Consider the following 27,746-nt stretch of genomic DNA (forward strand, 5'->3'; position numbering starts at 1 on the left):
CAAATGTCCTCCTGGCGCACGACAATTAAATTTGGGACACAAGCGCAAGAAACCCCGTGCTCCTCAAAGTGGTCCTCCGATGGGCATCATGTGAACAGTTGCGGAGCCCAGTCTGTCAGCCGGATGCACACACACACACACTTTTGTTGTTGAGGCTGTCCAGCGGCAACAATGGAAGTGCCGTTAGAGATGAAATCTGGTTGTCTTTTGGCCTGGCAAGAAATCTCGTCCGCGTTCATTCCTTTATTTTAGGGCGCTTACCCCCATTGCCATGATGGCAGTTTGATTGACAATTGTGTGTACAATTCCATTCGTTGTTGGGTGCAGATAAAAAAAAGGCCTATTCTTTTTATATAAAGTCCTTTTTGACGGCCTCATTTAAAGGGCACGTTGACATGTCTCCCCCCCAAAACGGCAAAGTTGGAAATTGTGGTGTAGAGTCGCATCTTAATTATCCGCCCTTTTTAACAAAGCCTCATGCATTTCCACTAGTTCATTGTTTTTTTTGGACATTACAAACGTTTGACCAAGTGATTTACTGAAGCAAGTCTCTTCTATTGGGTTGGCACATGAACGTTGAAGTATTAGGATCGTCTCAACGTGGTGAAGGCGTCCACGCACTTGGAGGAGCTCCGCCATCTGAGCCAACAACGACAACACAGTCTGCTCCCATTGCTTTGACATTAGACAGCCCAGTTGAAAGACAAATACCCATACAGGATTCTGCGCCGAACCAACCAGAGACCGCACCTACGGCAGCTATTGAGGATGAGCCGCCCGCGGTAGCCGTGCCCATTGTGCCACTATCTGCAACACCGCCGCCCTATGGACAAACCGAAGAGCAGAATCGTAAGCTCTTTGTGACATATCGGAGTCGGTTACGGCGGACGTACATGTTTCCTGTGCTGACTTGGGTGCCATCGTTTGGACTTATCTTGGTGGGTACACCTGAAAACTGTACCTTGAGCCTGGTACTTATGTATCCTCCTAGTACTACGCCATCGTTGCCAACAGTCAAAACCTCTACACCTGGCTCGCAGTCGGACTATGGGTCGTCCTACTGTTTTGCACGTACATTGCCTATCGTTCAAAGTTTCATCGGCTCAAAGAAGTTTCTCAGCTCGGGCTACTTGCCTCGCTTCCAGAAGAGGAACTCAATGACATTGTCATGAATGGCGCAAACGTCCGACCTCCACCCCAGTATGATGATATGTTGATGAGATATGATGAACCATTGCCCGCCTATCCGAATTCCTCAACACGAGCGGGGAGTGTGAGGAGTCTACGGAGCGTCAGAAGCACTAGAAGTATGCTGACGATCAGGAGTATGACGAGATGGTGGGCTGCTCCACGTACGGGGCGGCAGATTGTGGAGATGGACGAGATTAGGGTCGATGACATTGTGTCAGAGCGCGAGCGACAAGGCAACCTACCGGGATCGGTGCAGGAAGATAACTCGCCAGCAGCAGCGGGATCCTCGATCTCTCCACAATCGCATGATGTCATAAATGACAGTGTGAATCCTACCGTCTGTAGCGTACAGCCCAATGAACACGGATCGTCCAGTCAGATGAATGATAGAACAGTATGCATCGTTCCCTCAAATAGCCCGTCGCCCGCAGTGCCTTCGTCAATAGGCCGCATAGGACCGCCGCCGTCGCCTGGCACAGCTTTCGAGCGAACACGTCCTGACCGGGCTGCATGTGCTGCGTTGGTATGACATCCGATCAAATCTGCTCTATGGTTGTTGGTAATACCTATTTTGTGGCAGCAATTTGTTGTTCCGTACAGCGCAATTTATATATTTGTTGATAGTATAGTTTTTTTCTGCCACATTCTAATTTCTATGTGTTTGTATTATTGCTTTGCGCTAGTATGTGAACCTTTGATGAAAAATAAATGTACAGTGTGTTCTTTTTTTTTGCGAGTTCTGTCCAGCCTTATGTCTAGACATGTGGGTTTAATGACATTTGGTAGGGCTTTCATACATCAACAATACCACTCCAGGAAACATGCCTGTGCGTTTTGATCTGCTCAACACAGCACTAGATTGCCAAGCACTAATGTCAAAGCACCTCCGCATGCAAATACCGTCGCAAAGAACCGCATCCCGTCGCTGGTGTTTTCGCCTTTCGCCTCGATCCAGCGCTCAACAAGGGTTTCTAAAACGTGACCTGGCTGATGTAAGCAGTGAAATATTTTGAAGGTTTTGGACATCCTTTGCGCAGGTGCTATCGTTTGCGACATTGCGCACGACAGAGGCCACTGCAAATGCACCACTGGACAGGATGGTAAGTGCAAAGGAACAAGCGGAAGGAGGCAACATTAAAAGTTCCAAGGATGCTAAATTCCAAATTTTTTCTTGTACAAATAAGCCAAAACTACGACCCTTCAAGGATATTGCTGTAGAGATCAGGTCGAGATGGCCCTACTACGTGTCAGACTGGGTCGACGGTTTCACAGATAAAAAGGTCCTCGCCGCTGGTGTATTTATTTGTGAGTAAGAGAGGGCCGTAGGTATGAGGCGGATGTAACTTTCAAGGTGGGCATGGACTGATAAGCTCACATGGTTTGCTTCTTCTTTTCCGGCCAGTTTTCGCAAACGTTGCGCCCGCCATCACGTTTGCATTCTACCTCGACGATGAAACGAAATCTGCCGTTGGCGTGTCCGAAGTCCTTCTGTCAAGTGCCATTTCCGGTGCTATCTATGCCATACTTAGCGGTCAGCCGCTGGTCATTATTGGCGTGACAGGCCCAACGTCGATCTTCACTGTTACAATAAACGCAGTGGCCAGATCGATAGGTGTAAGCTTCCTACCCTTCTATTCGTGGACAATCCTGTGGTCGGCATTTATGCACTTGATTCTGGCGGTTGTGGGTGCCTGTACACTGGTCCGAATTGTGACAAGGTTTTCTTGCGAGATATTTGGGGCTTTGATTGCTGTGGTGTATTTGTTAAACGGTGGTAGGGAAATCGTAAGGGAATTTTCAGAAGGCACATTCGAGGTACGCTTGGTATAAGTTTCTTTTTATGAGCATTGTAAAGTAGTTTTAATGATCTTTCTGCATTTCGGTTTAGACGGGTCTTTTATCCCTCCTATTTGCGCTGATAACCCTTTGGCTTTCCATGCAACTTGGCGCGGCCCGGCACTGGCACTTTCTTCGAAGCTGGATGCGCGCCCTCATTGCGGACTATGCCATCCCCATCAGTGTCACCCTTGCAACTGTCGTATCGGTCGTTATTCCACGTGTTAATCACGCTGGTCTTTCCCGGTTGAATGTTCCCTCCGATAAGCCTTTCTTGACAACCACAAATGGTCGTTCTTGGATTGTGGAGCTTGACGATATTCCCGTATGGGGAGTCTTTGCGGCGCTCATCCCTGGATTCATATTGACGATTCTGTTCTATTTTGACCACAACGTTTCCTCCCTGTTGAGTCAGGTACATTTGATGTTTCCGTTCGCATAGGTGTAGTGACCGTAAAATGCTAACATGGCACTCTTTAGCGCCCAGAGAACAATCTCTTGAAACCGTCCACCTACAATTGGGACTTTTTTGTCATCGGTCTCACCATGATTCCGTGTGCTATTTTGGGCATCCCTCCCTGCAATGGTCTGATCCCTCAAGCACCTCTGCACGTGCGAGCTCTCGCTAAAATTCGTCAAAAGCCTTCTGTTCACCATCCAAATCGCCTTGTCGAGGTGTGGGAGCGCGTCCAAGAACAACGTGTGTCAAATCTTATGCAGGCGCTCTTGACATTTGTAGCGCTGATTCCACCAGTCTTGGGCATTGTTGGGTTCATTCCCCGTGCAGTCCTTGCCAGCCTTTTCTTGGCTATGGGGTTTGCTTCATTTGTTGGCAATCAATTTGCCCAACGCATTGCATTGTTTTTCGCTGATCCTGCGCACGCGCGATTGGTGTTTTCTCACCTTCATGCGGTTCCGTTTTCGGCTTGTGCCAAATTGACTGCCGTGCAATTGGTCTTTTTGGCTGGAACTCTTGGTGTGACGGAATCAGGAAACGCCGCAGCCCTAAGTTTCCCGTTGTTTATTGCGGCGCTGGTACCTATTAGATATTACGTTCTGGGTAAATTCATCCCGGAGCGGTATTTGGAGATTCTTGATGCAGACGATGGACGAGAATTCATTACGGACGCGGAAGGAGCAGGGCGAAGGCGAGGTCGAAGTGGGAGCCATTCTGTGGAAAGGGAGCTGGGTCCTGGTACGGGAATGGAAGGCATCGGTATGGGTGGTGGTTTTCATCCAAGACCATCCAGTGAGGATGAAGATGAGATGGTGGAGGAGATTGAGGTAAAGGTGGAGGAGGAACTGGATCCCAATCAATCATCAGAGGGATTTGTCCCAAAGAATGTTGTCCATAGAGGACGTAAATAGGTTTTTTATTTATATTATGACATTGAGCATGCGATACTCGACATTAAATATATAGGACTCTTTGTATGTACGCAGATGTATTCCATGCAGCTGTTTCTGAGATGGCGAGTGTTGACAAGCAGTGGATGGTCCATATGAAAAGGGGACAGGTGGAAAAGGTTGGCAGATCCAAATCCTACATTTGCCTGAAAGAAGATGAGCAATTGCCGCACATGCCCGAGTTTGAAAGTCACAGTTGCTGCTTTCATATCCATTAAAAAACTCAAGTGTCTAATTCAAAAGCGTCTATTTCAATATCCATCTCGGTCAAAATTGCAATAATACAATATGATAACGCATCCATCAAAAATACAAGTAGATCCCGTTAATCCACTTCCCACACTGGTCTTGTTCCCGGTGTCGCTCCAGAGTTTGGACTCAATGGCCTTTCAGAACCTCTAACCGCCTGAATGATCGCCCCAAAAATGGAATCCTCAATCTCCCTCGCAGCCATCCGGGCGGACATTTCCCGTCCAGCCGCAATCAATGTATTCCCTGCACCCTCGTCCTCGTCCTGCAACTCTTCGTCGCTTCCTGTGCTATTAGTGTTCAGCCATCGAGAACTTGAAAGGAACCGAGGAACGATTGAGTGTGGCGATGAAGGTATCACCGCTTGTGTGGATGTAGCCACAGACGTCCCAGTCGGACGATTACTGTTTAACGTTCCGAATTCTAAGCGCAAGGTCCCACTCCGCCTTTCACTACTTTGCATCGTCCCTGAGCTCGTCGTAACAGGGCCGCCTCGTAGACTAGCAGGTAATGCCGCCCCCGCAAATCCACATAAAATCTCCTCCTCACTCCAGACCCCACCTTCCCCCTCGGTACCATCCCGTCTCCCCCGTCTAGGCAATTCAAACCACTCTTTCTCGACCGGACTGAGGCTAGTCCAGACCACCTGTGTCAGGGCTTCTTTGGCAGGTATGCTCATCCGGGCAAGCATGAGGTCAAAAAAGAGTTTGGTTTCCCGAGGTGTAAAGCAGGAAAAGAGGCGGAGGGCTGCGTCGACTTGAGGAGATGTCGTTGCCCGGTGGTAATAGTGGGAATACGGATTTGTGTGTCGAGGACTTTGTGTGGTGTTTGTTGGGGTACGAGGTTCTTGTAGATCGTAGGCGAGTTGACCCATGGCTACAATGACGCTGGATAAGTTGGAGAAAGGAAAAGATGACCGTTTTTAGGTACGAAAGGGAAGGCTCGAAAGAATATATCGTAAACCTAACTCAATGATCTCAGAGTTATCACATATTTTATACTGAAGGCTGTGCTGCTATTTATATCTTGATCAAGTATTCACGCATAAAGAGTCCTATACATAGCCCCTTCGACCCTCAGCGAGCTCCCAAAGGAAGGGGATATTCCGCTATTCCATCCATTGCGCCGCGACATTCTGGGGTAGGTTATGCAAGGTTATGCAAATCCAACAAAATAGATCATCCATCTAATCTAATGCAGATCTTCAAACTTGACATGGTCTACCCCACCGCTATGAGCTATTCAAAAAAACAAATTACCCCTAGCTATCCTATGTACTTCTCCAGATGCTCTGAAACCGCCGCTGCCATGTCTTCCACTCTCCAATAGCAGCCTGCCGATATTGCTTATTTAGAGTCATGAAAAGAATAGGATTGCAAAGTGTGTAAGAAATCGCCGTAACATAGGATAAGTAATCTGCCCAGACGGGAACCGGCCGCCATGTAACAAGATTGTAAAGAATGACCAAGAAAATGGGGGTCATGAGTACGTAGTAGGTTGATATGATGATAAATGCCTGTTTAGCGAGTGCATAGGCGATTACGTTGCTTTGGTGGGCAAGGCGGTCTTTGTGGGATCGACTTTGGCGTTCGCCGGGTTTCTGGAACAACCTCGTCTTGACCGTTCCTGCCAATGACAAGTGAGAGCTTGATAGCTTCACATTGGAAAGCCTACTAGGAAATGACATGAGACTTTGTTGTGATGTAACGGAGGGTAGTTGGTTTGCATTTGAAGATTTGATCAAATTGGGGTCGGACCCATTGCCCGCTGGCCGAGGGATCGGAGGAAGTGCAGAGATACTTCGAGTATGATGGTCCGTCGGCGGATGTTCCGGGACCTCTGGTGATGATGGCTGCTTATGTCCTTCTTCATCCGCGTTCGGAAGAGGTGGGACCATCATAGATGGCGTATCTCCCTTTTCAAGAAACGATACGGCAGCCATGTTGGTCTGGGCAAAAGTAGATCCACCAGCGAGGGCCGTAGGAATCAAACCGTGAACTTCTTTTGACGAGTTGACGAATGTGCTGTAAATGCGCCAATACATCCACAGAGTTCCCACAAGTACTATTCCGACAAAAAATACGCCTTGACTGGCCCACACGGCGCCATGCCATGTCCCAGTGGACCCTGGAAGCATTTGTGGTTAGGAGAGACCAAAATCCTGGTTGATGCCTCCTGTAGCAAATATACTTACATGGCGGATTGCACCAAGTAGCTCCCGGATTAACCCCAGCGGCCCGCCCAAACACAAAGGGAAGCTAAAAGCAATAGAGATTTTAAGTAACTTATCATTTGCTGTCTTCTGGCAAGCAATTTGGTTCTTACCGTGGCGCAAGACAAGGACAGCACCAAAATAAGTGCAATCACAATCTTTATGTGTCGCATCGTTACCGTCTTCCTCCACACGATAGTCGCATACCGCTCCAGGGTGAATGCAAACATCACGGACTGAGCACAACAACCCCAGACTCCGTTAGTGAACCCCTGAATCTGGCACGTATAGTAACCGCCAATATGATATCCCCAGACCAACGCCGTGAAGTGCCGAAACCAGGTATCTCCATCCGCGATGAGATCAGTCAGGCAGATACTTAGGACAATGGCCTTGGCTGGTGCCATGGGCACTTTTCGCATGACCCAGAGGAAAACCAAATTGATGGTACATGATGTGAGCGTTAGGCTGAATCCCACAGTGTTCCACACTTGCTGCGTCTGGGTAAGGCGATATGGTAGATAAAAGGCGCCGTGGGACATCCCCATGGGGATATCGTCAAGTGTATATAATCCATCTGCATCGGGAGGCGGGATTCCTGGGTATTGACTTTGAGCCATTGGCAAAAAAACGCAGGGAAGAGTTGAGAGATGGTCTCTTCAGCCGCTTACAAAAGGGCGAGTGGATATTGGACAATCATCCGATATCAAAACAAAACATCGGATGGGTAAGAAAAAGAAAATAAACACTCACTTTTTCAGGATACGGGTGCACTATTTATATCTTTCCGCCACGATCCCTCTCAAAACGTGATTAACCTTGGTAATGCGTTTAACTGTGCTTCATTTGCCAATAATAGATTTACTCTACCCGCATTTCCCTATTTTACGCTTACGCGGCGATATGGAACAAAGCGCCTCGGGCAATAGGAGACGGATGTACCAAGTTTCTAGAGGAGCAGAAGCCCTTACTCTAAGCCCTGCTGCCCGGAGAATGTCTTCCTTGGGCCTAGAAAATATGTTCCTTACCAGGCTGGTATCTAAAAGCAAGTTTCGACAAGAGTCAGCCTTTTCAGACTACATGGAATGTAAATGAGAAATCCAGTGTTGGAAAATAGCCAGATTCAGATTTCAGTCGATAACATCAAAATGTGCTACACCACAAATCAAATGCAGCCAAGTCAACGAGCACCAGGAATTTTGTGCAGATACATTAAGCTTATAATTTAGCACCACTGTTCACCCTCCATTTCATCAGAAGCTGCAGGTTGTTGATCTGCCTCTTCCTCATCCATGCAGTCGTCCTTGTCACCCTCCAAGTTTGGCGGCGCTGAGACATCTCCCTCGAGTCCATCGTCAGGATTGTCCAGATGATCGAGCGGTACTGAATCAACCGCATCCTCCCGCATCTTCTTGTCTTCGTCGTCGGACTCCTCGCCTTGTGTTCTCAACCGCGGCCCCAAACTAATTGACTCAGACAGAGCAACGGATAAGTCGGCATTTTGCCCATGGCCACTCAACTGCTCTCTGTCAACATGGAGCCGATTTCCTTGTGAGTTCTCAATGGAGTGCGCTGATTTATTGGTAGCTGCTGTTCCATCAGACTCAACAGATCTTGAGGTATGCATTGCCTCCTCATGAACCAATTGGTCCTGACAGTCAGCAATGCCAAGACCATGAATTTCACGGTTCCCATCCGGATTGGTTAACTGTACCGTAATTTCTTCCTGACGATCAACTACTGCTTCTTGGGATACTAATTGACGAGACCCTTCAGCAAAACTGAAGCCGCAATTGTATGTTTTCGTGAGTAGCATCGACGGCTCATGGAATGTAAAAACCCTGGGCTCCATTTCCTTGCTCATGTTGACGCCTGCGTCGACGTCTTCCGCCTCGGGGGAATCTTGTTCTTCATGTCCAATCCCCTCTTCGTCGACAGCAACGTTTGGAAGTTCAGTCGGACTTGATGTGAGTTCTGCGACCTCCGGGGTACCCAGTCCTTCATATTCAACCATCTGTTCCTCAGCAACAACAGTGTTTGGAATGTCATCTCCTATGATGGGTGACGCGACACTGCCAGCGCAAGTTGTCTGACTGTCAGCATAGTCACTAACTCGATTAGATGACGCATCGATATCTGAATGGCATTCGGTATCCTCTCCATGTTTGAAGGAAATTCGTTCCCGTGTTCCCATGTTTTCCTCAGCACCTGACTCTTCGTCTTCCATTTCGACCTTTAAACTAGCGCCCTCTATGGTGACGTGAATGATTCCACATTCTTTCTGATTCGACCGGGTATCATCATGAGATATTTTGATCGGTGCGGATGAATCGCTAACTGTGCCGTCTGCGATGTCCATCACGTCGTTGTGATCTCCTTCCGGTGAGCCTTCCGGGGCCTTCTCAGAGTCCGATTGGTAGGGCTCCGTTACGCACTTGATGTCCTCCTGACGTCGCGTAAGACCATCGTCTCCTGCCAGTTCAGTATCGCATATAGATGGCCCAGTGCTATTATTCTCAGGATTAGTAGAGGTTGTAGTCAAATCCGTACGTGGCAGCGCTTCAATCTCTACGTTGCAGGCCCTCGCTGGGAGAATGGTGTCTCTTTCGCAAGGCCCATCAGCATCCATCATCACTGCGGAATGGGCTTGAGATTGGGAGGAATTCTCAACCACCCCTGCACGGTGAGCACCATCTAGTGGGATATCATGCATTGCTTCAAATCCCGGCTGGGGCATGACGCTAGATGGTTCAGCACCCGAAGCCACCCGCTTCGCAGGATTCTCTTCCATAATACACCCTAATGATGGAACTACCACATTAGTTGACGGGCAGCTTTCGCTTCGCTGCTGACAAGTTGTATCCGTCTCGTGCTCAATCTGTGAGACATAATCCACATCGGTGACATTGGAGTCAAGCTCTGCTTCATACGGAACAGAGGACACATCGTGCATTGCCCCCTCGCTGATTACAGGTAGCGTTTCACATTTGTCTTCCAAAGGCACATCCACGTCCATTGCCTCGTCACTATCGGCAACCGGTTCCATGCGATCGCGCATGCCAGTATCGTCTTGCCCTTCCTTGTGGACCTCTTGTTTTGCCGCCGCGATCCCCTTGACTTCCAGCTGGAAATCGTCAGATACCATCTTGCCGTCACAGTGATCTTGCGCATACTGATTTGAGTTATCGACTGTGTCATTTCTGATAGGCATTGCCAACCCATCAGTCGTTGGACTCGAAACCAATTCCTGACCATCCTCTCCTTCATTTCTTAGCGCTGCACGTTCCGAAGGTTGCGAAGCTGCCGAGTTGGAAGTTGGATCTGGTCGCGAAGGGGTTGCTTCGGCATCGACAGTACAATGGTCATGCATCCCAGTCTTGCGTCTTTTCCTTGGTGATGGTGACTCATACGAGCTAACCTCCACAGATGGTTTGCTAATAGTGTCTGCAATGTCTCCTTCAATCGCTGGGCTGCTACCGGAAACCCCGTCCGTCTCAAATTCAGGTTGCAAAGTGGGTGCGCTGTCCTGCATTTCAGCTCGGATGTCTCTCGCTCGCTGCAACAGTTCTTGAATCGTAGGCGAAAAGTTCATATGACCAGTAGTCCCGGGATTTTCGTTATCGCTTTCTCTCCGACGCTTTTTGCCATCATGGTATCGCGTTTGTAAAATTGTTCTGACTGAATCGAGCATATCTGATTCAGAAAATGCAAGCTTGGCGGTATCACAGAAATCAATCCGGAGCTGATCTCGACTTTCCGAGGCAAAAGCATGACCAGTTTGGCGAGCGGTGGAAATCTCCGGTAACATGATGACAGAGGAAAGCAGCGGCATTTCAGGTGAAAACAGAAGCGTTCCCGGTGTTATCACATGCTCTTCAGCTCGTAGTTGCCGTGGTATGACTTGCGCTTCTTGTGGTGCCTCTTGTGGTGTGGTTTCTGCTTCTTCCAACTTTGCTGCAAATTGTTTACGTTCTTCCTGTGTTTCCCCCAGGTCAAAGAACATAACCGATGCATCTTTCTCAGCTCCAAGCAAGGACGCAAGACTGGTTACTGCCTCGGAGGCCAGTTTTAAAGGGACATGATGACCACTGGTTGAGCGAGTTTTTTGATGCTGTATAGCTCCATGCAGCAGCTCTGCAGCTCGATCTCTGACGTTCCCTGTCGCCAGCCCTGAAGGTCGCCCATCCATCGGGCCATTCAAGAGGTTTTCAACGCCGCCAAGAATGGAGCACGTCTTCTCAATGGATACCAAAGTGCTCCCAATCACTGAAGGTGTCATCAAAGAAGTGCTGAACCGCCAGAAACACGCGTTAGTCACGTCAACAGCGCCGGTGCACTGTGCGCTCTAATAGTCACACTTACACTCCATCAGAGACTAGTCCCACAATCACGGAGCCATCTGACGTCTTTTCACAGATCTCCCGGATACAAAATTTATAGACAGACGTACGCTTTAACAATTGGTCTATCATATTAGGGTGGATGTATTAGGATTCAAGCAGACAGCTAAGGTAAGAAAAATGATCAGATTCGGGAGCTATGACTTACGTTTGTGCCCGAAACTTCCGACGCAGTTTGTTTTGAAGATAGCTGACAATGATCAGTGCCTCATTATTTAAATCCAGCAATAATAAATATATACCTACCATATGCACTATGCGGACTGCATACAATATATCGTGCAATGCCGTTAGGGCCACATGCCCGCCGAATGCAATGTTGCATTCTCTCATGATCGCGTTCTATCAATCCCTCTCTTTCTGTGCTAAGATTCAGGGTATCGGGACATGACGTAGGGGCACTAGTATCACCCTCATTACTCCATACTTTTAAAGGCTCTCCATTGCTTTTGTTAAAAAGCATCATGGAACAGTCACCTGGTGACGATCAGATATTCAGCGCTGGTGTTTCAGATCTGTGAAGCTTGTTCACTCACCGATATTGCAGAGCCATATATCACCGTCAATGAGAATAGCAAGGGCCAAGCTGGCACCACAATTCTCCGCCAAAACAGCATCCCTGACTTGTAGCTCATTATCTAGCTCTTGGTGCAGTGTGTCCAACCGCCTTGTAAGTTCAAGAGCATAGGTGTCGGACCCACATTCCGAAATTAGACTCCTGATTATCCGCCCCAGTACAGTCACCAGTACATTGCCAAGAAGAGCCAAGAATTGTTGTCCTGGGCTCCCGCGCCAAGTTTCGAGCGCTTTTTTGGACAGAGGAGGAACAAAGCCAGGTCCATGTGCGTCCATCAACGCAACGCATGTAGCAGAAGTACTCTGTCTTGTATCATTCTCCTTCACGGGCAGTTCGATAGTAAAGGTTTTGTATCCATCCTCGTTGAGAGATAGAGTTCTATGGCCGCGAGGAAGTTGAATTACTTGGGACGGACCAGGGATTGAAGCGAAAAATGTGCGTGGACGAGAGCATGGCGCGGCGTGAGGTGCCTGAAGCTGCTTCATAGACAGGCATGAACTGACTAAGGACTCCTCATTTTGGACCGCCGGTTGCTCATCGGTCGTCATGCTGTGCCAGTGTGCTTGCGATCGCCAGCGTTTGTAGAATGGGAAGGTCGGGCAAGTTGACAAGCTCAAGAGTTGATAAACCCATTTTAGGATAAATGAAATAGATGTCACGGGGTTGTTCGGACTTCATCAAACCGGACATGAAGCTTGGATCTGAGCTTTGGATGGGTAATGTGCCCCAACCACCTGCTAGCCATCACACTAGTCCTTGTGCCAAACTCTTGATGATCCTTGTAGTTAAACCTGTACTTTTGTTGTCAGGAACAAATTCCAACTCAAAAACCTTTTTCGAATATCAACAAGGCAAAAATAAATGCAATTGGCAGCACGCAGCAGTTTTAGCGGTATTCTCTTGCCGTATTGTTGTTTCAATTTGGCGAGATTTGCAATCCAAGGAGTTCGTTGTAGGCACCACATATATGTAAGCGTCCTTTCGTTGATATCATGGAAGAAAGATAGACTGAGATGGGGCAGCGAGGGCGTGTGCTTTTTGTAGACTGAGGTACTAATATGAACTTCTTATTCCTGCCGTCATGGTGAAATAAGCGAACCATGATGCTGCCTTGCCTATTTGCATATAGAGAAAATGCTACAAGTAGTCTATGGTGTGCGGATACCACCGTATGTCACTACCATTGGACTGGCTCTGGTCGACTGAAATGTGGACAACATAAAGGGAAGCCAAGTATGGCACTTCTGTGATTAAACATGGATAATATGTTTAAAGGTTATATCTACAATGTGTAAGAACGCGATGCATGTAAATGTAGGAGGAGGATTAGCGAAACAAACAGCTCTATCGTGGTGTTGAGCTTCGGGGAGTTGTCGACGGGGAGAGCGATAGCGATAGCCGACTCTCGGACTGTGAACTATGCAGAGACCTGCTCGCATGTGGGGCCTAAATGCAATGATGTTACGCTCAATGTCATCGCACAACGGGAGAAAGATTGTTAAGGCATACCGTGCTGGGAATGAAGCTGCTACTAGGCCGGCTAGTAGATGAGCGGGCGAGAGTTAAGGGTGGTGGGGTTATTGCCCGGAGGACTGGCGAAATCAGGTTACTAGGTGGACCTTTACACATTCATTACGTGGGGGATAACCTACCACTGGGCACCATGACGTCCATGCCTGATCCTGCGGGTGAAGTTAAGCGATTTGCCAGTGAAGTGGATTGCCTGGGCGATGAGGCGGATTGCGCTTCAACAAATCTTGATACCGGACGATACCCACGAGCAGACAAACTTGGCCTGTCCCTTTCTCGTTCCCGATCTACGTCGGTGCCCAGATATAGAGCGGGAGAACTCGCTCTTCCACCATTGAGTTCATGGTCCGATCCCACCCAGCTACTGGGTGGGGGAGGTGGAGTGGATGTAGATGATCGGCGTCCAGGTTCACCAAAGCCGGTTGGGATTTGTGGAGGTCTTGGGGACACGGTACTCTCGGCTGACGATGGGCGTGAACCGAGGTCAACACCATAGATATTTCCTTTTCCACTAGCTCGGTGCTCCACCGTCTCTCTTCTTCGCCCTCCAGGAGGCGCACTCTGAGAAGCCCTCATTCGAGCTCGTTTCCTTTCCGCTGCGTCCGTGTCGTCGATGCCTTCCTTGAAAACTGTCTCATCCTCCCACATGACACTTTTCCTGACTTGCTTGGTTTCTGATTCCTCTACTGTGGTGGCATCATCTGGAATCTGGATACCACACTCAGCGAGCGTGTGTCTTAATGCCTTGTTTTGCATTGCCAGCCAATTTATTTTCTGCACCAAGTGGTCATTAATGTCCTTTTCCATCTTGTCTCCGGGCGCAGAAAGGGTTTCCTCCTCTACAGTAGGAGAATCCTTGTAATCGCTATATGGACCGAGTCCTTTTCGTCGAGAGGCAACCGCCTTTATGACCATTACCGGGCGAGCCAGTCGGGCAGATACAGCTCTACGCCGATGTTCTGCAGACTGGTGCTGCTTTCCAACCATACCACCTGCCATCCCACCATTTTTGCGACGTTCCTCAATCATCTGCTCCAGTAATCGTGTTTTCTCACTCAGTTCTTGTAAGATGGCATCAATACTCAACGATTCGTAGCGCTGAAGCCGTTCTTGAAGCTCATTTATGCGAGCAGATTCTGAATCTCCGTATCGCCGTCCACCTGCGGAGGCGGCTCGATCTTTGATTGGGGTGAGCTGCCGCACACGTTGTTGCTAGATAATTACCATGAGAATCATGCTGTACATGAGATGCCTATGAACGTCTTTGCAAACCGCTTACCTCCTCTCGCAGCTGCCGTTGAAGGGTTTCATTTTCAGATTCCCTCATACTTAGCATCTGTGAAGCGCGTTGGTGAGCGGATTGAATCGTGGCCGTTCATGTTTATGCAACCACCACCTTTTGAGCCTTTGTGAGCTGCTTCCTCAAAATTCGCTCTCTGGCTTCAGCCTCCCTGTAGCTGTCCCAAAGCTTTTCTTCCGCAGCTTTATTTTCTTCCGTTAGCTTGCGCGTCTAGAATAAGTGTAAAGTAAGAACACCCCGATCCTCGAAATGAAAGTTCACATTATGTACCAACCTTCTTTTCATACATGGAGCGCAAAGACTGCTCTTTGATCACATACATTGACCGGACTTTTAGCAGCTATTTAATGGTAAGGTGAGGTGAGCGGAAGATACACATTGCAACTGTAATTGCCAGCGCGTACCGTCATTTTGAGTTCATGGTTCTCCTGTCGCAAGTCTTGGGCTTCTTCCTCATGTTTAATCATCCACCGCGCGCTGTCCTTCATATTTTGCGGCATTTCCCTGTTGTCAACCACCACTTGCAATTCTTCCTTTTTTGCTTCACCCATGATATTCATGACCTCTTGGAAGGTGTTGACCCGGTACTCTGAGAATCGGTTTCTGAGCACGTTGATCTCCATAACGAGCTCCTGGACAAGGTCGTCATATTCGTCAAGAATTCGGTTCCGGATCTTCCGTTCATCGATTCGGCGATGCTTTCGTAGTTCCGTTAGTTCCACTGAGGTAGTTGCGAAGTCAGCGTGAAGCTCGGAGCATAGATGAAACGCTAGAAGGCGGACATCTCGTTTGTAGTTCTAAACCAAAGCAAAAGTTAAAGTCAGCCCGGCCTAGTATTAAATGATTTTATCGTTGCGATCTTTAGAGTACCTCCAACAGCTCTTTCTTCTCCTGAGCCATAAACCTGATCACTTTCTCTCCATTCTTTATCATTTCCAGCATACGACCCATCAAAGTTCCCATAAAGTGGTCTTGCTCCCCACGTCGCTTTTCCTGCCATTTGGTTAGCTGCAAGGCCAACCTCGTAATCTGCATGATTTGGAATATAAATGAGGAGTCCAACCACTGGTGAAATACTGTTGACCTACCGTTTGGCTCAGTAGTTCTTTGGTACACGCGAAGACACGGGAATCATCCAACGCCGCCTGTGCCAATGCCGTCGCTCCTGTAGCCTGAGCGCCCTTCGATTTGGAGCCTTTCTGAAGCTCTTGCACTTCTCTCATCTGATATCATCGTGAGCTTTCGATATACACTGGTAGAGAAATGGAAGAAGTACTCACAAAGGTTGCATTGGCCTTCCACAAGTCTCGCACGAATTCATTCACCATTCCCGTTTTTGCAGTATAATCCTCCTCACTCATTCGAAAGGCGAAGCCCTTCTCCCCTGTCGGAGCAGGCACATCAATACTTTCGTAAACCTTGAACAATCGACCGGTCCGCTCGTCCGCCAATCTGTCGTGGTAGGAACGTGCTTGACGGAGGAGCTGGAATGTGTACTCTCGGAGAAGCTCCGTTTGGAGAATGGTTGTTTGGCATTTATCAAAGGACTGCATTGAACCCAGTCAGTACGTTTCCAAAAAGAAAAGTAATTGATTCCGTCATACCGCTTGCGCGATGCGGTTAAAGTCAAAATCCACAGTTGCAGTGACCATTTCGTCGCGGAGTAATAGAGCTGTTGTCGGAGACGAACTCAGCTACGTCTTATAATTAGCAGTTTTCTCATCCCGGCAAGAACTTACGAATGCTTGCATTTCCCTTTGCTCCAATTCTGTGATACAACCTGACCGCCGGGACGAGGATCCTCATCTTATATGTTCTAAAGAATTCTCCTAGTTGTTCCTCTGTCTGAAGTCAACCTATCAGTAAACTCATTCGGACCACGAGAGATAAAGAAGCCCACTACCTTAATACCATCCGGCAATAAAACTCTTAAATAAGTCCGTCGCAGAGCCAAAAGCTTTAAGCCGGTCAGCAGAAAATCGCTTTGCATTTTATTCACTTCCTCGGCGTTTTCTCCAAAGTTCAGTAATGTGGCCTGAAAGAATTCGTCCAGGCACTCTTCCAGATCCAATACTTTTTTGTCGCAGACTCGTTTTGTTTTATCGTCAAGTGTAATAAAAATGTACGGGCTTGGATAGGGCGTGCGACGAAGGGATATATCTACCTGTAAACAAGCCAGCAATGTGAGCCCTTCGTACTGTTTCTACAAGTACGCTCTGTTATATACCCGCGATATCGCCGCTAGGACTTTAAAAGACGGTTGCTCGACAAGATTGACCAGATTCAAAATCCGGTCATGATGAGAAAGTAGGACACCGTGTGCCTCTGGTCGCTAAAATAGATACAGTTTTGTCTTTCAGCAGGTATTTTTCTCTTTTCAAAAGTACTCAACAAGCTACCCACAAGATTCATTCCAATTGTATACATCGAGCTGGCCAAAGCCAACCGCAATTTCAGAATCCAAAGTTGCCATTTTGATAGCAAGTATGTCTCAATCCTCGTAAACTCCGCCTGGGGTCCTTGATAAGACAAGTCCTTTTTGAAAGCATTGATTGCATTTACAACATAATCTGCCTCCCTAACTTGCCGCACTGTGCGCAAACAATCAGATAAGGGTAGCCGCGAGGAATAGCATACAAGTCGCATGTTTACCTTGCGCTGCATATCGCCGATTATCCTGCAACAGATGCGCAAAGACACCGACAAAGAGGAAGAGGTCGAAAATGGTAGATTGTATGGAAAGAGCTCGTCGAAAGATTTGTGCGTTGCGATAGACTTTCTGAGAAAGCTCGATTGTTCCTTTAATGGCCTTTTCTGATTGATTTGGGATCATCTGAAATAGAAATTCATGAAAATGTGTCTGCAGGAGGGCGCTGGCGGTAAGCTTACAATGATTTCCGTCAAATAAGGTAAATGCCACAGTTTGCAAATCTTCTCCGTCCCCGTCAAGTCTGTATGGACAACGTCCTGAATTTGTACGGTTTCCATGCTGAGTTTAGCTGGATCGATCTCTGCTTCTGCTGTCCCCTTCTCCTGGTCTGTTTAGCATGCGCCGTTCAGTTTGCTAGGCATTGGGCTAAACATTCATTCTCAACGGATGAAGACTCACTTGCAAAGAAATCAAAGTGTCTCTTTACTTTAGATGTACGGAAGAGTAGTTTCCCGTACGTCGTGCTGAGGACAGTGTTGCGGAATTCATTTATGGACTTTGCGTATTCTGCTCGCTCGCATTCTTCGAGAGCAATTTCAACCATATTGGAGAAGTACCATTCGATCAAAGAATGCTAAAAGATAACTTGAGTAAAATAGCTTGTATAATGTACACAGGAGGATGTAATATGGTACCTTGGTGTCCACCATTGCTGCTTCGCGTTCTTCATCAGAAAAATCGGGGCGCGTGTGTATCTTGTACCTACATAAGGTACCTCAGTTATTGCGATATATATGACATTTTCATGCGTTGATACGTACAATCGTCCATACTCTGATAGCAGTATCTTGCGCAGGGCTTTCTTCTTTGGCACAACTGTGGTTACCAACAGTCTATAATCGACATCAAAGCCTTGTTGGGCGGCATCAGCATTGTTGTATCGTTGTGGTGAGCGCCGACCGGACGCAGGGGTCTGTAATTCAGTTTATGATGCGTTCAATTTTCTCATCAATCTCTTCAGTACTAAAGGCATACCTTTGCTTTTTCAACTTTCACTGCTTCCCCCTCAAATAGGAGTTTGGCATGCAACTCTCCCAAGAGCATGTCATGCATCTCGACCGCACCCATATGCCAATTCTTCTCTACCAATTGAACTTTTAAACTTGTCCGAAGTTGCTTGATGCCATCAGGTTTCATCGCTGTCTGTATCCCCGGCAGGCTCGCCAGGTCGAAGGCGCCTTTAGCTGTCGTGGTCGTGGTAGCGGTGCCTATCGTGTCGTCGAGTTCAACAATAGCCAAGGGTCCGAAACGAAGTAAAGACATGGAGGATTGCCAAGTGGCGTCTCCACGATCGTCTTCGCTGTCCTGCGAGCTTCCTGTCGGCATACTGTGGCCATTATCATGCTTATCAGCATATTCTTCTTCATAATCATCCTAGATCATCATTGAAGTCAATCGCGGGTCTCCCCTGACGAACTAAAGTCAAGTATATCACCTCAACAGCTGTATTATCCGCCATATCTGGCGAATCAAATCGGAGTGAATTCAGTCTCCCGGTGAACGCAGCTTTATTGACTCCCATCTGAGGAAACTGCAATTCGTAAATCTTCCTCAAATACTCTGTTACGCAAAGATGAGTCTAAACAGACTCCAGCCAACTGAAACTACTACCATATCTTACCCGTTCCCAGCCAAGCAAAGTATAGCCGCTCTCTCATGACCAATAATTTCACGAACCGTTGGCATATCTCCAGCCCCTTATTTTTAAACCCTGTATCCGTAAATGGCGTTAAAGCGGCCGCATAGATACTCAGCCCTTTATCTCGTTCGTTGGTTTCGTATGGGGTATAATGGTCCGTGAGTAATATGTCAGGTAAGAGGGGATTCTCCAGCCAAGTTTCTGCGTCGAGTTGCCCTATGAGACGTTTTCCACGAAGTTGAGGGATTTTGAAAGAATGGTCCGAAAGGCATTGCCAAGTGTGCTGTAAATGATGGTCAAGTCAACAGCCAATTTCATCATTGTACTCTGATAACTTACATAAAGCGATTTCCAAACAGTGCATTCAACAACCTGCCGGTTGAAAGACTGCGTGATCCTCCCATTGCTTTTATCCAGGCCCATCGTTTTTCCCTGCACTAAAAGCCCTTCGATAACTCTTCCCATCTCATTGCACGCAGTCTTTGCCGCATCATAGACATCAATTATGATATCCATTGTTGGAATCATTTCCGTCATGTTAACAATGACGCCGGCGTGATGCATCGTGACAGTTTGCTTTTCATTTTCTAACGCCATTTTAGTATGAATAACGATCTTTCAAAGGAAGCACCTTAAACTAACCATCCAGCAAAGGCAATCCAGCCACTACCGGACTCTCTATTGGCCTTTTTATTCCAAATCCCATCGTCTCGGGTATGGCAACATCGTCCGCACTGTCGCTTGCATCGCTTTCCCGCGCAGCTGTCGGATCAACGCGGGCAAAATATCGTTTGACCCATTCCCGATATCTCTCAACACCGTCTTTTATCATCGGGAGAACGGTTTGAGCGTGAATTTGCAGCATTTTTGTCGCAACCGCGTAAAAGCGAGAAAAGTAGGGCGACTAGGTAGATTTGTTTTAAGTCAGATGTGAATGAACAATATGTCCTGGATAACACTTACACTGAAATCGAAATTGGGACGAATATGCATCAAGTCTGTAATAATTTGCGCTATACGCTGGATGCGGCATGGATCACGAGTGTGTTCATATACCTCCATATACGCATTAACGAGCTGTAGATGCGTTCCATTAGCTGATTGTCCACAAGTGGGTACATGAACAAGGATCTTTCTCACCTCCATCTTTGCAAATTGAAATTTAACCTCATGGTCATACAGTTCCAATAAAAGTTGAGCACGGTCGAGGTTAGGGCTCCGGAAGGTATAGCTGCCTTCCAAAAAGTCCGCTAATCCATAGTGTACGAGTCTTAATGCGCTTGTTGAGACGCTTGAAGGAAGATGTGAACGAACCTTTCCGCTCAGACATTTTAAACCGCATCTCATCTTCATATTTTCGATCAGATTCTATGCCACTATCTGTTGGTTCGGGTGTGGACTGCCTGCCCTCATCGACTGGGCCGTAATTAATGTATAAGGTTGCTGCTTTCAAAAGTGTTGTTTCGAGTGTCTTTAGATCATCCACCGCAACATCTGCCACAAGGCGCTTTGCTTGATCAACGCTGGTCACAGCAAACAGTTGAAAGATGACAAACCCAGCTCACCGTAAACAAAAGGAATCCCGCGATGATCCCTTATTATCACCACACCGTCAACAAGTCCCCTAATATCTTCAGTTCCACTTCCATCCTTTTCATTGGGACCACGTCCACTCCCACTGGCAGCACTATTCGGTCGCTCGCTAGATGCATCTGGCATGTCAAACAGCTCCTGTTGATGCCACATGTGCGTGATCAAAGCTGCTGTGGCCAGTACGTTCGGGCGCTCTTTTTCTCCCTTGGCAGAGTCTGTCACCTCAACCTTAACCCGAGCCTTGGTCTTTTTCCAATCAAGGTTAATACGTTTCTCAATTGAGCGGAAGAAATTGAGTTGAGAGAGCAATGATGTACGAAGATCCCTGAGGCGAATATGTCGAAGTTGGAGGAAAGAAAATATTTCATGTTCGGAAAAAAGGGTAGATATCGTGGGATCGCCATCTGTTCGTTTGGAGTCCGTCCCAGTGATTTCCTGTTCGACTTTGCGCATTTCTACATTGGAGCGCAAGATAAGGCCAAACGCATGTTTCTTTCCGTCCAATACCCGGAAATCTTTTGGTAGCTCCATATCTCTCGGGTCAGGAACCTTCATTCCCAATTCGAATGGCTTTCCTCCTGCTATTGTCCCTCCAGATGCGAGGGCGGGCATAGTCATTCCATCGCCAGCGTGGTTCTCTTGGAGTTGATCGGACTGTTGTTGTGGCTCATGGGCAGATGAAGGACGGGACAATGTAACTCCAGGAGAGGACTGACTGGTCGATGAAGTTTCGAAAACTCGTCGTGCGGCTTCACGTAGCCGACTCACAACAGATTCCAAATCGTTTGAAGCTATCAAATCATGTTCGTACCGTAGCTCAAAGTCCACGTCTCTACGCTATAACATGGATTCGACTCATGTCAGCTGGACTGTAGAATGATCTGGGGCATATCAAACCTACCTGGCGCAGAAAATCAAACTGGGATTCTTGCCACCCTTCAAACTCTGGATAAAACGCCACGTCGCGGATCCAGTCGGCATATCGCAACCGGGGAGCATTTGGGTCTAAAGCAATTCGGAGATGTGATTATCATGTTTTCCCGGATACAGACGACATAATTTGGTGCATACTTTTGAATCCTGGATGTAAATTCAATCCCGCCAAAGCCGCAAGCGAAGCCTTTGAATCGTGTACAGACGCAGACCCTTGTTGCGCACTCGGCAATCCAGCGGGTGCTGCACTTCCCACCCTCTGCTCAGATGGAGCAGTTTCACCATCAGAAATGATGCCAATAACATCATACGGTGGGAAAGATATCTCGGCTGTTTGCCGCCGAAAGGCTTCAGAAAACTTTGAATCTACTTCGTACGCAAATGGCCGGCCATCTTCGCGCGAGATGGGGGTTTCGAGGTTCCAGTACGCAACGAGTAGATCGAATTCGGTCAGAAAGTCTTCAATTCGCGGAGTCTTGACGGGCGGGTTTTCAATATAACTAGTGTCAAATGAAAAGCAAATCAACGAGCCGCTCAGTCAGACCAATCTCCTCTGATCGCAATGCTTAACCCTACTTGTTTATGCCCTCCAAAATATTCAAGGTCTCCAAAACTCCCTGTGAAGGCTTGGCTTCGTTCACCAGTCGGTAATCCTTGATAAGTTGAACCCGGTCGCTGTGCACGAGCATCTTTTTGAGCATGAGCGGGAGATTTGATCGTGCGGGGTTTACGCAACGCGTACTAGTCTTTAGACTTTTGGGTATCCCTTACCTTGGCTCTTTGAATGAACATTTCAACGTGTTTTCGGGCAGCTATGGTTGAGATTGACCAACGGAGGAAGACTACAAAATCACTGATGTCGAATAAAGGATCGGTGCCGAGCTCATTTGGGCCAAAAGGTGGCGATGGGGCTTCTGTTGCCGACTTTGTGGATCCCGCTGCTTCTCCACCTTGCTGTTCTCCCCCCGCCATTTTGGTGCTCTGTCTTCCTTGACTGGCGGCCGTCTTTCCCACCGCTGTTGTCTTTGGACGGGTATTTTGTAAAATACCTCGACGTTCGCGCTCGATTCGTTCCGCCTCAGCTCTCGCCTGGAATTTAAAATGTCAATGTTACTCTCTCCTATTCGCTTGGTGCAAGACGCCTTTACCTCCTCCTCCCGCGCACGGCGTTGCTGTCCCTCGTGAGCGTCCGCTAGCCTCTCATATCTGCTGACTGCATCTGTGTACTCAGCTTGCAACCACTCTTGATATCTTTGAAAGGTGGTGAAAAACGTTGCAATGTCATAGGACGTACGACCTGGTAAACCAAACTCATTAGTGACGTGTCTTCCATTGCCCATGATAGGTTGAACGTACAGAATCTGCTCCATCTGGATAACAAAAGCGCGTTCTCTTCTACTAGCTGCGTTGCCTTTTCCTTGTAAAAAGTCATCAACAGCAGAAATAACTTGTCGGATGTGAGCTCGGCGTCAACATTCCAGTAACTGTCGAGCTATGTCATGTGTCAGAGGAGATCTAGTTTTACATGAGATAAAAGTACAAGATCTACCTCCTGTGCAATCGCCTCCCAAGCGTATTTTACTTTAACAGGCATCTCTATCCGAAGTATATTTTCTAGTCGCTCGGCTCGGATTTGCTTGAACTTTTCAAACACGCTTTTTTCAAAGCATTAACCAAGTCATATGGTGCTTAACTTGTATTTAATGTTAAACAAACCTCATCCCTTGATAGGCACCCAGTCGATCTCTTCGGCCACTGATATTTTGATAGTCTTTGTGTCGACCTTCGTGAAGCCCGCGAATGTCATTGAGTAGCTAGGATCATATTCTTAATCAATGGATGCAGGGAAAAAAGCTTATGGGCTTTCTTAAACCTACGTCTTCCATTCTCTTATCTAAAGCAAATAAACTTTCTGGTGGCTGCTCTTTCAATTCATCAGGGATCTCGGCTTCCACTTTTTCGTTTGCCAGCGGGTCTAGTTCGGCTTGGGCGGCAAGTGCTGCGACACCGGCCGCGACCGACAATTTCTCGGCCGCGCTGGCAGATGCAGCTGCCATATTAGAATAGTTTTAAAAAGGACAGTCTAATCCCTCCTGCGGTTTTCTAACTACGACCAAATGTGCCCAATTTCCTCAAAACCGATATAAGTCGGACTTGAACACGCTCATCGCGATTCCATGTGACGTGGCGCATGGGGCTTACGTGATGCCGATCCATTTTTGTGTTGCTGAGGGCGGTTGAACTTATGGTTACCGATACTAGTTCATAGAATGGAACTATTGACCCGCGCAATAGAATCAAAAGACGGATTAGCCGTCGTTGAGCGGGTAACTTTGCCCACTATCAGGCAGGAATGGCTGCAAGCGATATGATCTATCTTGGGCGGGAACTCGAAACTGTTATGTGTTGTAGACAAGATGCTGGCGGGTTGTGGCCTTCAAGTGGTTCACGTAGGAGGCTCCTTATTTAGACATGGTAGCCCAATATCCACCAAAACTTGAATTATCAAAGTTTTATACTATGAGTAGGTCCGTATTTGTTTTGGAATCCTGCACACATTTGTGGGCATGTAGCAGTCATGCAAGATGCGCCGAACCCGCCCAATGCCCCACACCGAATGTCTCTGTTTTGGTTCCCAAAATGCTGTCATTGTGCAAAATCCCTTGCTGTTGCGGCGCCTCCTTGCTGGTGCGTCGCCAGTGGGTGGTCGGGGATCGCACAGTGTTCCTGTGCATGCGCCAGTGCAGGCTCCTGTGCATGCTCCATGTGCAGGCTCATGTGGATGTTCCATCTGCCAGGCAAGTTCAACAACCACACAATCACGTGAAAATATCCAATGCACTCTAATGCGATGTGCCACTGTACGACATTGCCGTAACCTAAAAAGGCAATGCTTACTCATCACTCTAATACTAAGCCCCTTTCAAAACACTGCAAGAGAACACAATGAAAAAGGAAGGCTTTGGGGCGGGTGAGCGTTTGCCGAAAAGGAGAACGGTGACTTTTTTGGTTTTTGGGGGGGGGGGGGGGGGGGGGGGGGGGGGAAGGCAAGTGCAAGAAGCAAAGGAGGTTTGAAAGGCAAGCGGCACTTTTCCACCCCATTTTTTTTTATTCTTTTTGGCTTTGTTTGCAAGCTTTGTATCTTGCTCCCCCGCTTCCTCGTCCTTCAGCAGTTTTCTTTTTGCGTGTGGCTACGATCGTTTAGCGTTTTTAGTTGTCCTGCAGTGGAGGAACTGTTGTCTTTAAAGAGTTTGGGTGCTGTTCGACGATAGCAGACCTATTCTCTACGCTTCCTATCCTCGCTTTTTATATTACCCAATACCACACATTTATATAAATCACACAGAATGGAGTCAATATACGCATATCCTCCCGCAGTTCACAGAGAAGATGCCTATTTGCAAGCCTATGCGGCGCTAACTGGCGGAAAGCGACGGCCATCCGATGAATCCATCACATCCGGAATGACCTCGGCAACAAAGACGAGCGATCCACGGCCAAGCAATATCAACAACACGAACGGCTCGAGTGCAGACAAGCTGATCATGCACACATCGCCCAGACGGTCAGTCGCCACAGACGATGCCGCCCGATTGGTCTACATGACAAAGTTTGGAGGAAAGACAGACTTTCCGTTGGTGAGAGAAGAAACGACCATTGGGCGAAAGGATGATAACCACATTGCATTGCCGTGCGCCAAAATCTCAAAGTACCACGCAGTCGTCAAGAGAGGTGAACATGGTTACTACATACGGGACCGAAATTCTTCAAACGGCATCAAGATTAATGAAAAGCTCATTTCGAGTGCTCCACAGCTACTCAAGGATGGCGACAAGATTGATATCGGGACGTTTACATTGTTTTTTCAAGATGAGGTTCAGGAGGACGGTGGACAGGCCCAGAGAAATTCGTACGAGCCATCAAGCCCTCTTTCACCCACTGCCTCGACAGTCAACGGAACCCTAACCCAACGCCCCTCTTCCCTCACAGAAGAGGAATACCGCTTTACAAAACTTGTCACTATTCTTCCCTCTGATCAAAAGTATGAAGAAAGTGTTACGATCAGAGCCGAAATGTCTGCAACAACCGCCGATACGGATTTTCGGCAATGCCAGGATGTAGCAGACATGGCCACCTTGAAAGAGGACTATGAAAAGCTTCGACTCGCATATGAACTGTCCAAAGTTTTTACGACGAATGTCACGGAAGCACTTTCCAAATCTTGCGAACTCATGTTTGAAATCCTCCCCGTCGATCGTGCCGTTGTTCTACTGGTTGATGACGACACCAATATGCTTGGAACACATTATGTCAAAGTACGGGAAGGCAAAGGTTACGATAAAAAGGAAATATGCCTGAGTTCCACTATCCTACGCAAGGTGTATCACTCCCGCAAGTGCCTTATTACATCGGACGCGTTTGAAGATCCCATGTTGAGCAAACAGGCGTCCGTCAAAGTCGGTCAAATTCGGTCGGTCATTTGCGTTCCTTTGATTGCTCACAGCAAAGTTCTTGGAATCCTTCACCTGGACTCACGGGACAGGATAAACACCTTTTCGAAAAAGGATCTATCTCTTGTGTTGACCATCTCGACGCAAACCGCTATGGCGATCGAAAATTCAATGTTGATTAAAGAGATTCAGCAAAAAGCACGATTGACCGAAAACTTGTCCCGGTTCTTGCCTCCTCATGTGGTTTCCAAAATGACGAGTGCCAAGGGTTCAGAGGGCATCACTCGCGGTGGTGGGCGGGATACAGTGGGAACAATTTTGTTTGCGGATATCAGAGGGTTCACGCAGATGAGCGAAAAGAGTACTCCGAGTGAGGTTGTGAGTTTGTTGAACGATTACTTTGAGCGGGTAAGTTCTGTCCCTCCAAGAGACGTTAATATGCTACTTGTCCTAATAAAAGGTCTTTTACCAGCTGGTGAATATTGTATTCAAGTACTCTGGTGTGGTCGACAAGTACATTGGTGATGCTCTCATGGCGGCCTTTGGCACACTCGAGCATGAAGGCCCGGACGCCGAGTACCGTGCCGTCTGTGCTGCCCTTGAATTCAAGCAAGCAATCGACGACATGAACGAGGAGCGGGCCAAGGTGGGCAAAGAGCCCATCTCGATTGGAATTGGTCTCAACACTGGTAAAGAAAAGCTTTTATGTTTGTATATTGAGATCGACGCGTGTATGAACCATTTTTGTTTCTATTCCAGGTGAACTCTTGACGGGCTTTATTGGCTCTCCTCAGCGTCTCGAATACACTTGCATTGGCGACACTGTCAACACGTCCTCACGTATTTGTTCAATGGCGTCTGTAAACCAAGTTTTAATTTCACAGTCGACCTTTGACGCCATCACAGGACGTGTGGAAGTCGTTCCGGTCGGTTTGCGCATGTTTAAGGGAAAAGTGAAGGAAGTGATGGTTTGGGAAGCGATAGGGATTCTGCCAGTATGAAATTGCTGTGTTTGGTGGACTGTAATTATTATTCTTATTTTGGGTTTGGTTGCTGATGGGTGGTGTATATATACTGCACATGTATGAAATTTAAATTCGCAAAGATTGGCATATTGGACTCGTTAACATTTTTTTGCATATTCTGAAGGGATAAGTGTTTATTGTCTTGATTGGCGGTACGCCCGATACTTGCCTCTGATCATGTGATTCGGTAACAAAGATGGGACCTGCAATTTGATCCCATTTAGCTTTGGTTGGGTTGTCGAATCGCAATTACTGAAATGGATCGACGTTGACCATGCGCATCAAACGAGATCAAACGAGTCGATCACCGTGGTATCTATCGACTACGAAAAACGATCTCCTCCTTGCGTCATGATCAAGCCCCGTACTTTGTCTGTGTACCTTACGAGATGAACGCCAAAGGACGCAGATTGTCTCCTGGGGCGTTACAAACCGTCACCCGCGGGGTCATCGAAAGGTATACAGCCAGGGATAAGCTTATTATCCCCTTTATAAGGGGGACAACGAGAACAGGCGTTCAGTTCAAAAGATGGGGGGGGGGGGGGGGGGGGGCTTTGCTGAGGTTTAAGAGAAATGTCACGCTGTACGACTACAGCGTTTTTTGGGGAATGTTTCGTCGGTATGGATACGTCATGCTTCCATATCTAGATTTAATCACTTGTGGTAAAACAGAACGACGGGCCGTCTTTTTAA

At 47.6% G+C, this 27,746-nt stretch overlaps 7 protein-coding genes across 7 annotated transcripts; 3 read left to right on the top strand and 4 right to left on the bottom strand.

Moving 5' to 3' along the window:
* Window positions 1–569: 569 nt before the first annotated feature.
* On the top strand, window positions 570–1,720 carry SPPG_09575 (uncharacterized protein; the record flags this gene model as incomplete). The annotated part of the gene is made up of 2 exons (XM_016757752.1): window positions 570–938; window positions 992–1,720. 2 exons carry the CDS (start codon window positions 570–572, stop codon window positions 1,718–1,720), a joined length of 1,098 nt encoding a protein of 365 aa, XP_016603866.1.
* A 343-nt stretch (window positions 1,721–2,063) lies between these two features.
* Window positions 2,064–4,395, top strand: SPPG_09576 (uncharacterized protein; the record flags this gene model as incomplete). The annotated part of the gene is made up of 6 exons (XM_016757753.1): window positions 2,064–2,183; window positions 2,229–2,291; window positions 2,376–2,496; window positions 2,594–3,006; window positions 3,080–3,442; window positions 3,508–4,395. 6 exons carry the CDS (start codon window positions 2,064–2,066, stop codon window positions 4,393–4,395), a joined length of 1,968 nt encoding a protein of 655 aa, XP_016603867.1.
* A 364-nt stretch (window positions 4,396–4,759) lies between these two features.
* On the bottom strand, window positions 4,760–5,557 carry SPPG_08767 (uncharacterized protein; the record flags this gene model as incomplete). Its single annotated transcript, XM_016756921.1, has 1 exon — window positions 4,760–5,557. The coding sequence occupies one exon, from the start codon at window positions 5,555–5,557 to the stop codon at window positions 4,760–4,762; it is 798 nt and encodes a 265-aa protein (XP_016603868.1).
* Window positions 5,558–5,953: 396 nt separating this feature from the next.
* SPPG_08768 (uncharacterized protein) lies at window positions 5,954–7,515 on the bottom strand (the record flags this gene model as incomplete). Its single annotated transcript, XM_016756922.1, has 3 exons — window positions 5,954–6,810; window positions 6,878–6,941; window positions 7,009–7,515. The coding sequence occupies 3 exons, from the start codon at window positions 7,513–7,515 to the stop codon at window positions 5,954–5,956; spliced, it is 1,428 nt and encodes a 475-aa protein (XP_016603869.1).
* Window positions 7,516–8,002: 487 nt separating this feature from the next.
* Window positions 8,003–12,451, bottom strand: SPPG_08769 (uncharacterized protein). Its single transcript, XM_016756923.1, has 5 exons — window positions 11,832–12,451; window positions 11,542–11,772; window positions 11,444–11,485; window positions 11,258–11,360; window positions 8,003–11,184 (listed from the first exon to the last, which is right to left on the bottom strand). The coding sequence occupies exons 1-5, from the start codon at window positions 12,418–12,420 to the stop codon at window positions 8,121–8,123; spliced, it is 4,029 nt and encodes a 1,342-aa protein (XP_016603870.1). The 5' UTR covers window positions 12,421–12,451; the 3' UTR covers window positions 8,003–8,120.
* Window positions 12,452–13,216: 765 nt separating this feature from the next.
* Window positions 13,217–23,634, bottom strand: SPPG_09577 (uncharacterized protein; the record flags this gene model as incomplete). Its single annotated transcript, XM_016757754.1, has 38 exons — window positions 13,217–13,318; window positions 13,382–13,464; window positions 13,525–14,614; window positions 14,682–14,738; window positions 14,799–14,912; window positions 14,977–15,042; window positions 15,107–15,499; window positions 15,573–15,731; window positions 15,791–15,925; window positions 15,983–16,249; window positions 16,307–16,374; window positions 16,442–16,547; window positions 16,606–16,866; window positions 16,930–17,034; window positions 17,106–17,293; window positions 17,355–17,535; window positions 17,592–17,740; window positions 17,812–17,986; window positions 18,048–18,114; window positions 18,174–18,325; window positions 18,388–18,786; window positions 18,848–18,972; window positions 19,034–19,334; window positions 19,391–19,638; window positions 19,694–19,955; window positions 20,015–20,128; window positions 20,192–20,301; window positions 20,366–20,545; window positions 20,617–21,481; window positions 21,546–21,649; window positions 21,716–22,077; window positions 22,154–22,266; window positions 22,349–22,666; window positions 22,726–22,874; window positions 22,934–23,069; window positions 23,127–23,232; window positions 23,294–23,391; window positions 23,455–23,634. The coding sequence occupies 38 exons, from the start codon at window positions 23,632–23,634 to the stop codon at window positions 13,217–13,219; spliced, it is 8,088 nt and encodes a 2,695-aa protein (XP_016603871.1).
* Window positions 23,635–24,609: 975 nt separating this feature from the next.
* SPPG_08774 (uncharacterized protein) lies at window positions 24,610–27,157 on the top strand. The gene is made up of 3 exons (XM_016756924.1): window positions 24,610–26,436; window positions 26,501–26,717; window positions 26,788–27,157. Exons 1-3 carry the CDS (start codon window positions 24,925–24,927, stop codon window positions 27,027–27,029), a joined length of 1,971 nt encoding a protein of 656 aa, XP_016603872.1. The 5' UTR covers window positions 24,610–24,924; the 3' UTR covers window positions 27,030–27,157.
* The last annotated feature ends 589 nt before the right edge of the window (window positions 27,158–27,746 follow it).

This window comes from Spizellomyces punctatus, assembly GCF_000182565.1.
Source record: "Spizellomyces punctatus DAOM BR117 chromosome Unknown supercont1.26, whole genome shotgun sequence".
Classification (NCBI taxonomy): domain Eukaryota; kingdom Fungi; phylum Chytridiomycota; class Chytridiomycetes; order Spizellomycetales; family Spizellomycetaceae; genus Spizellomyces; species Spizellomyces punctatus.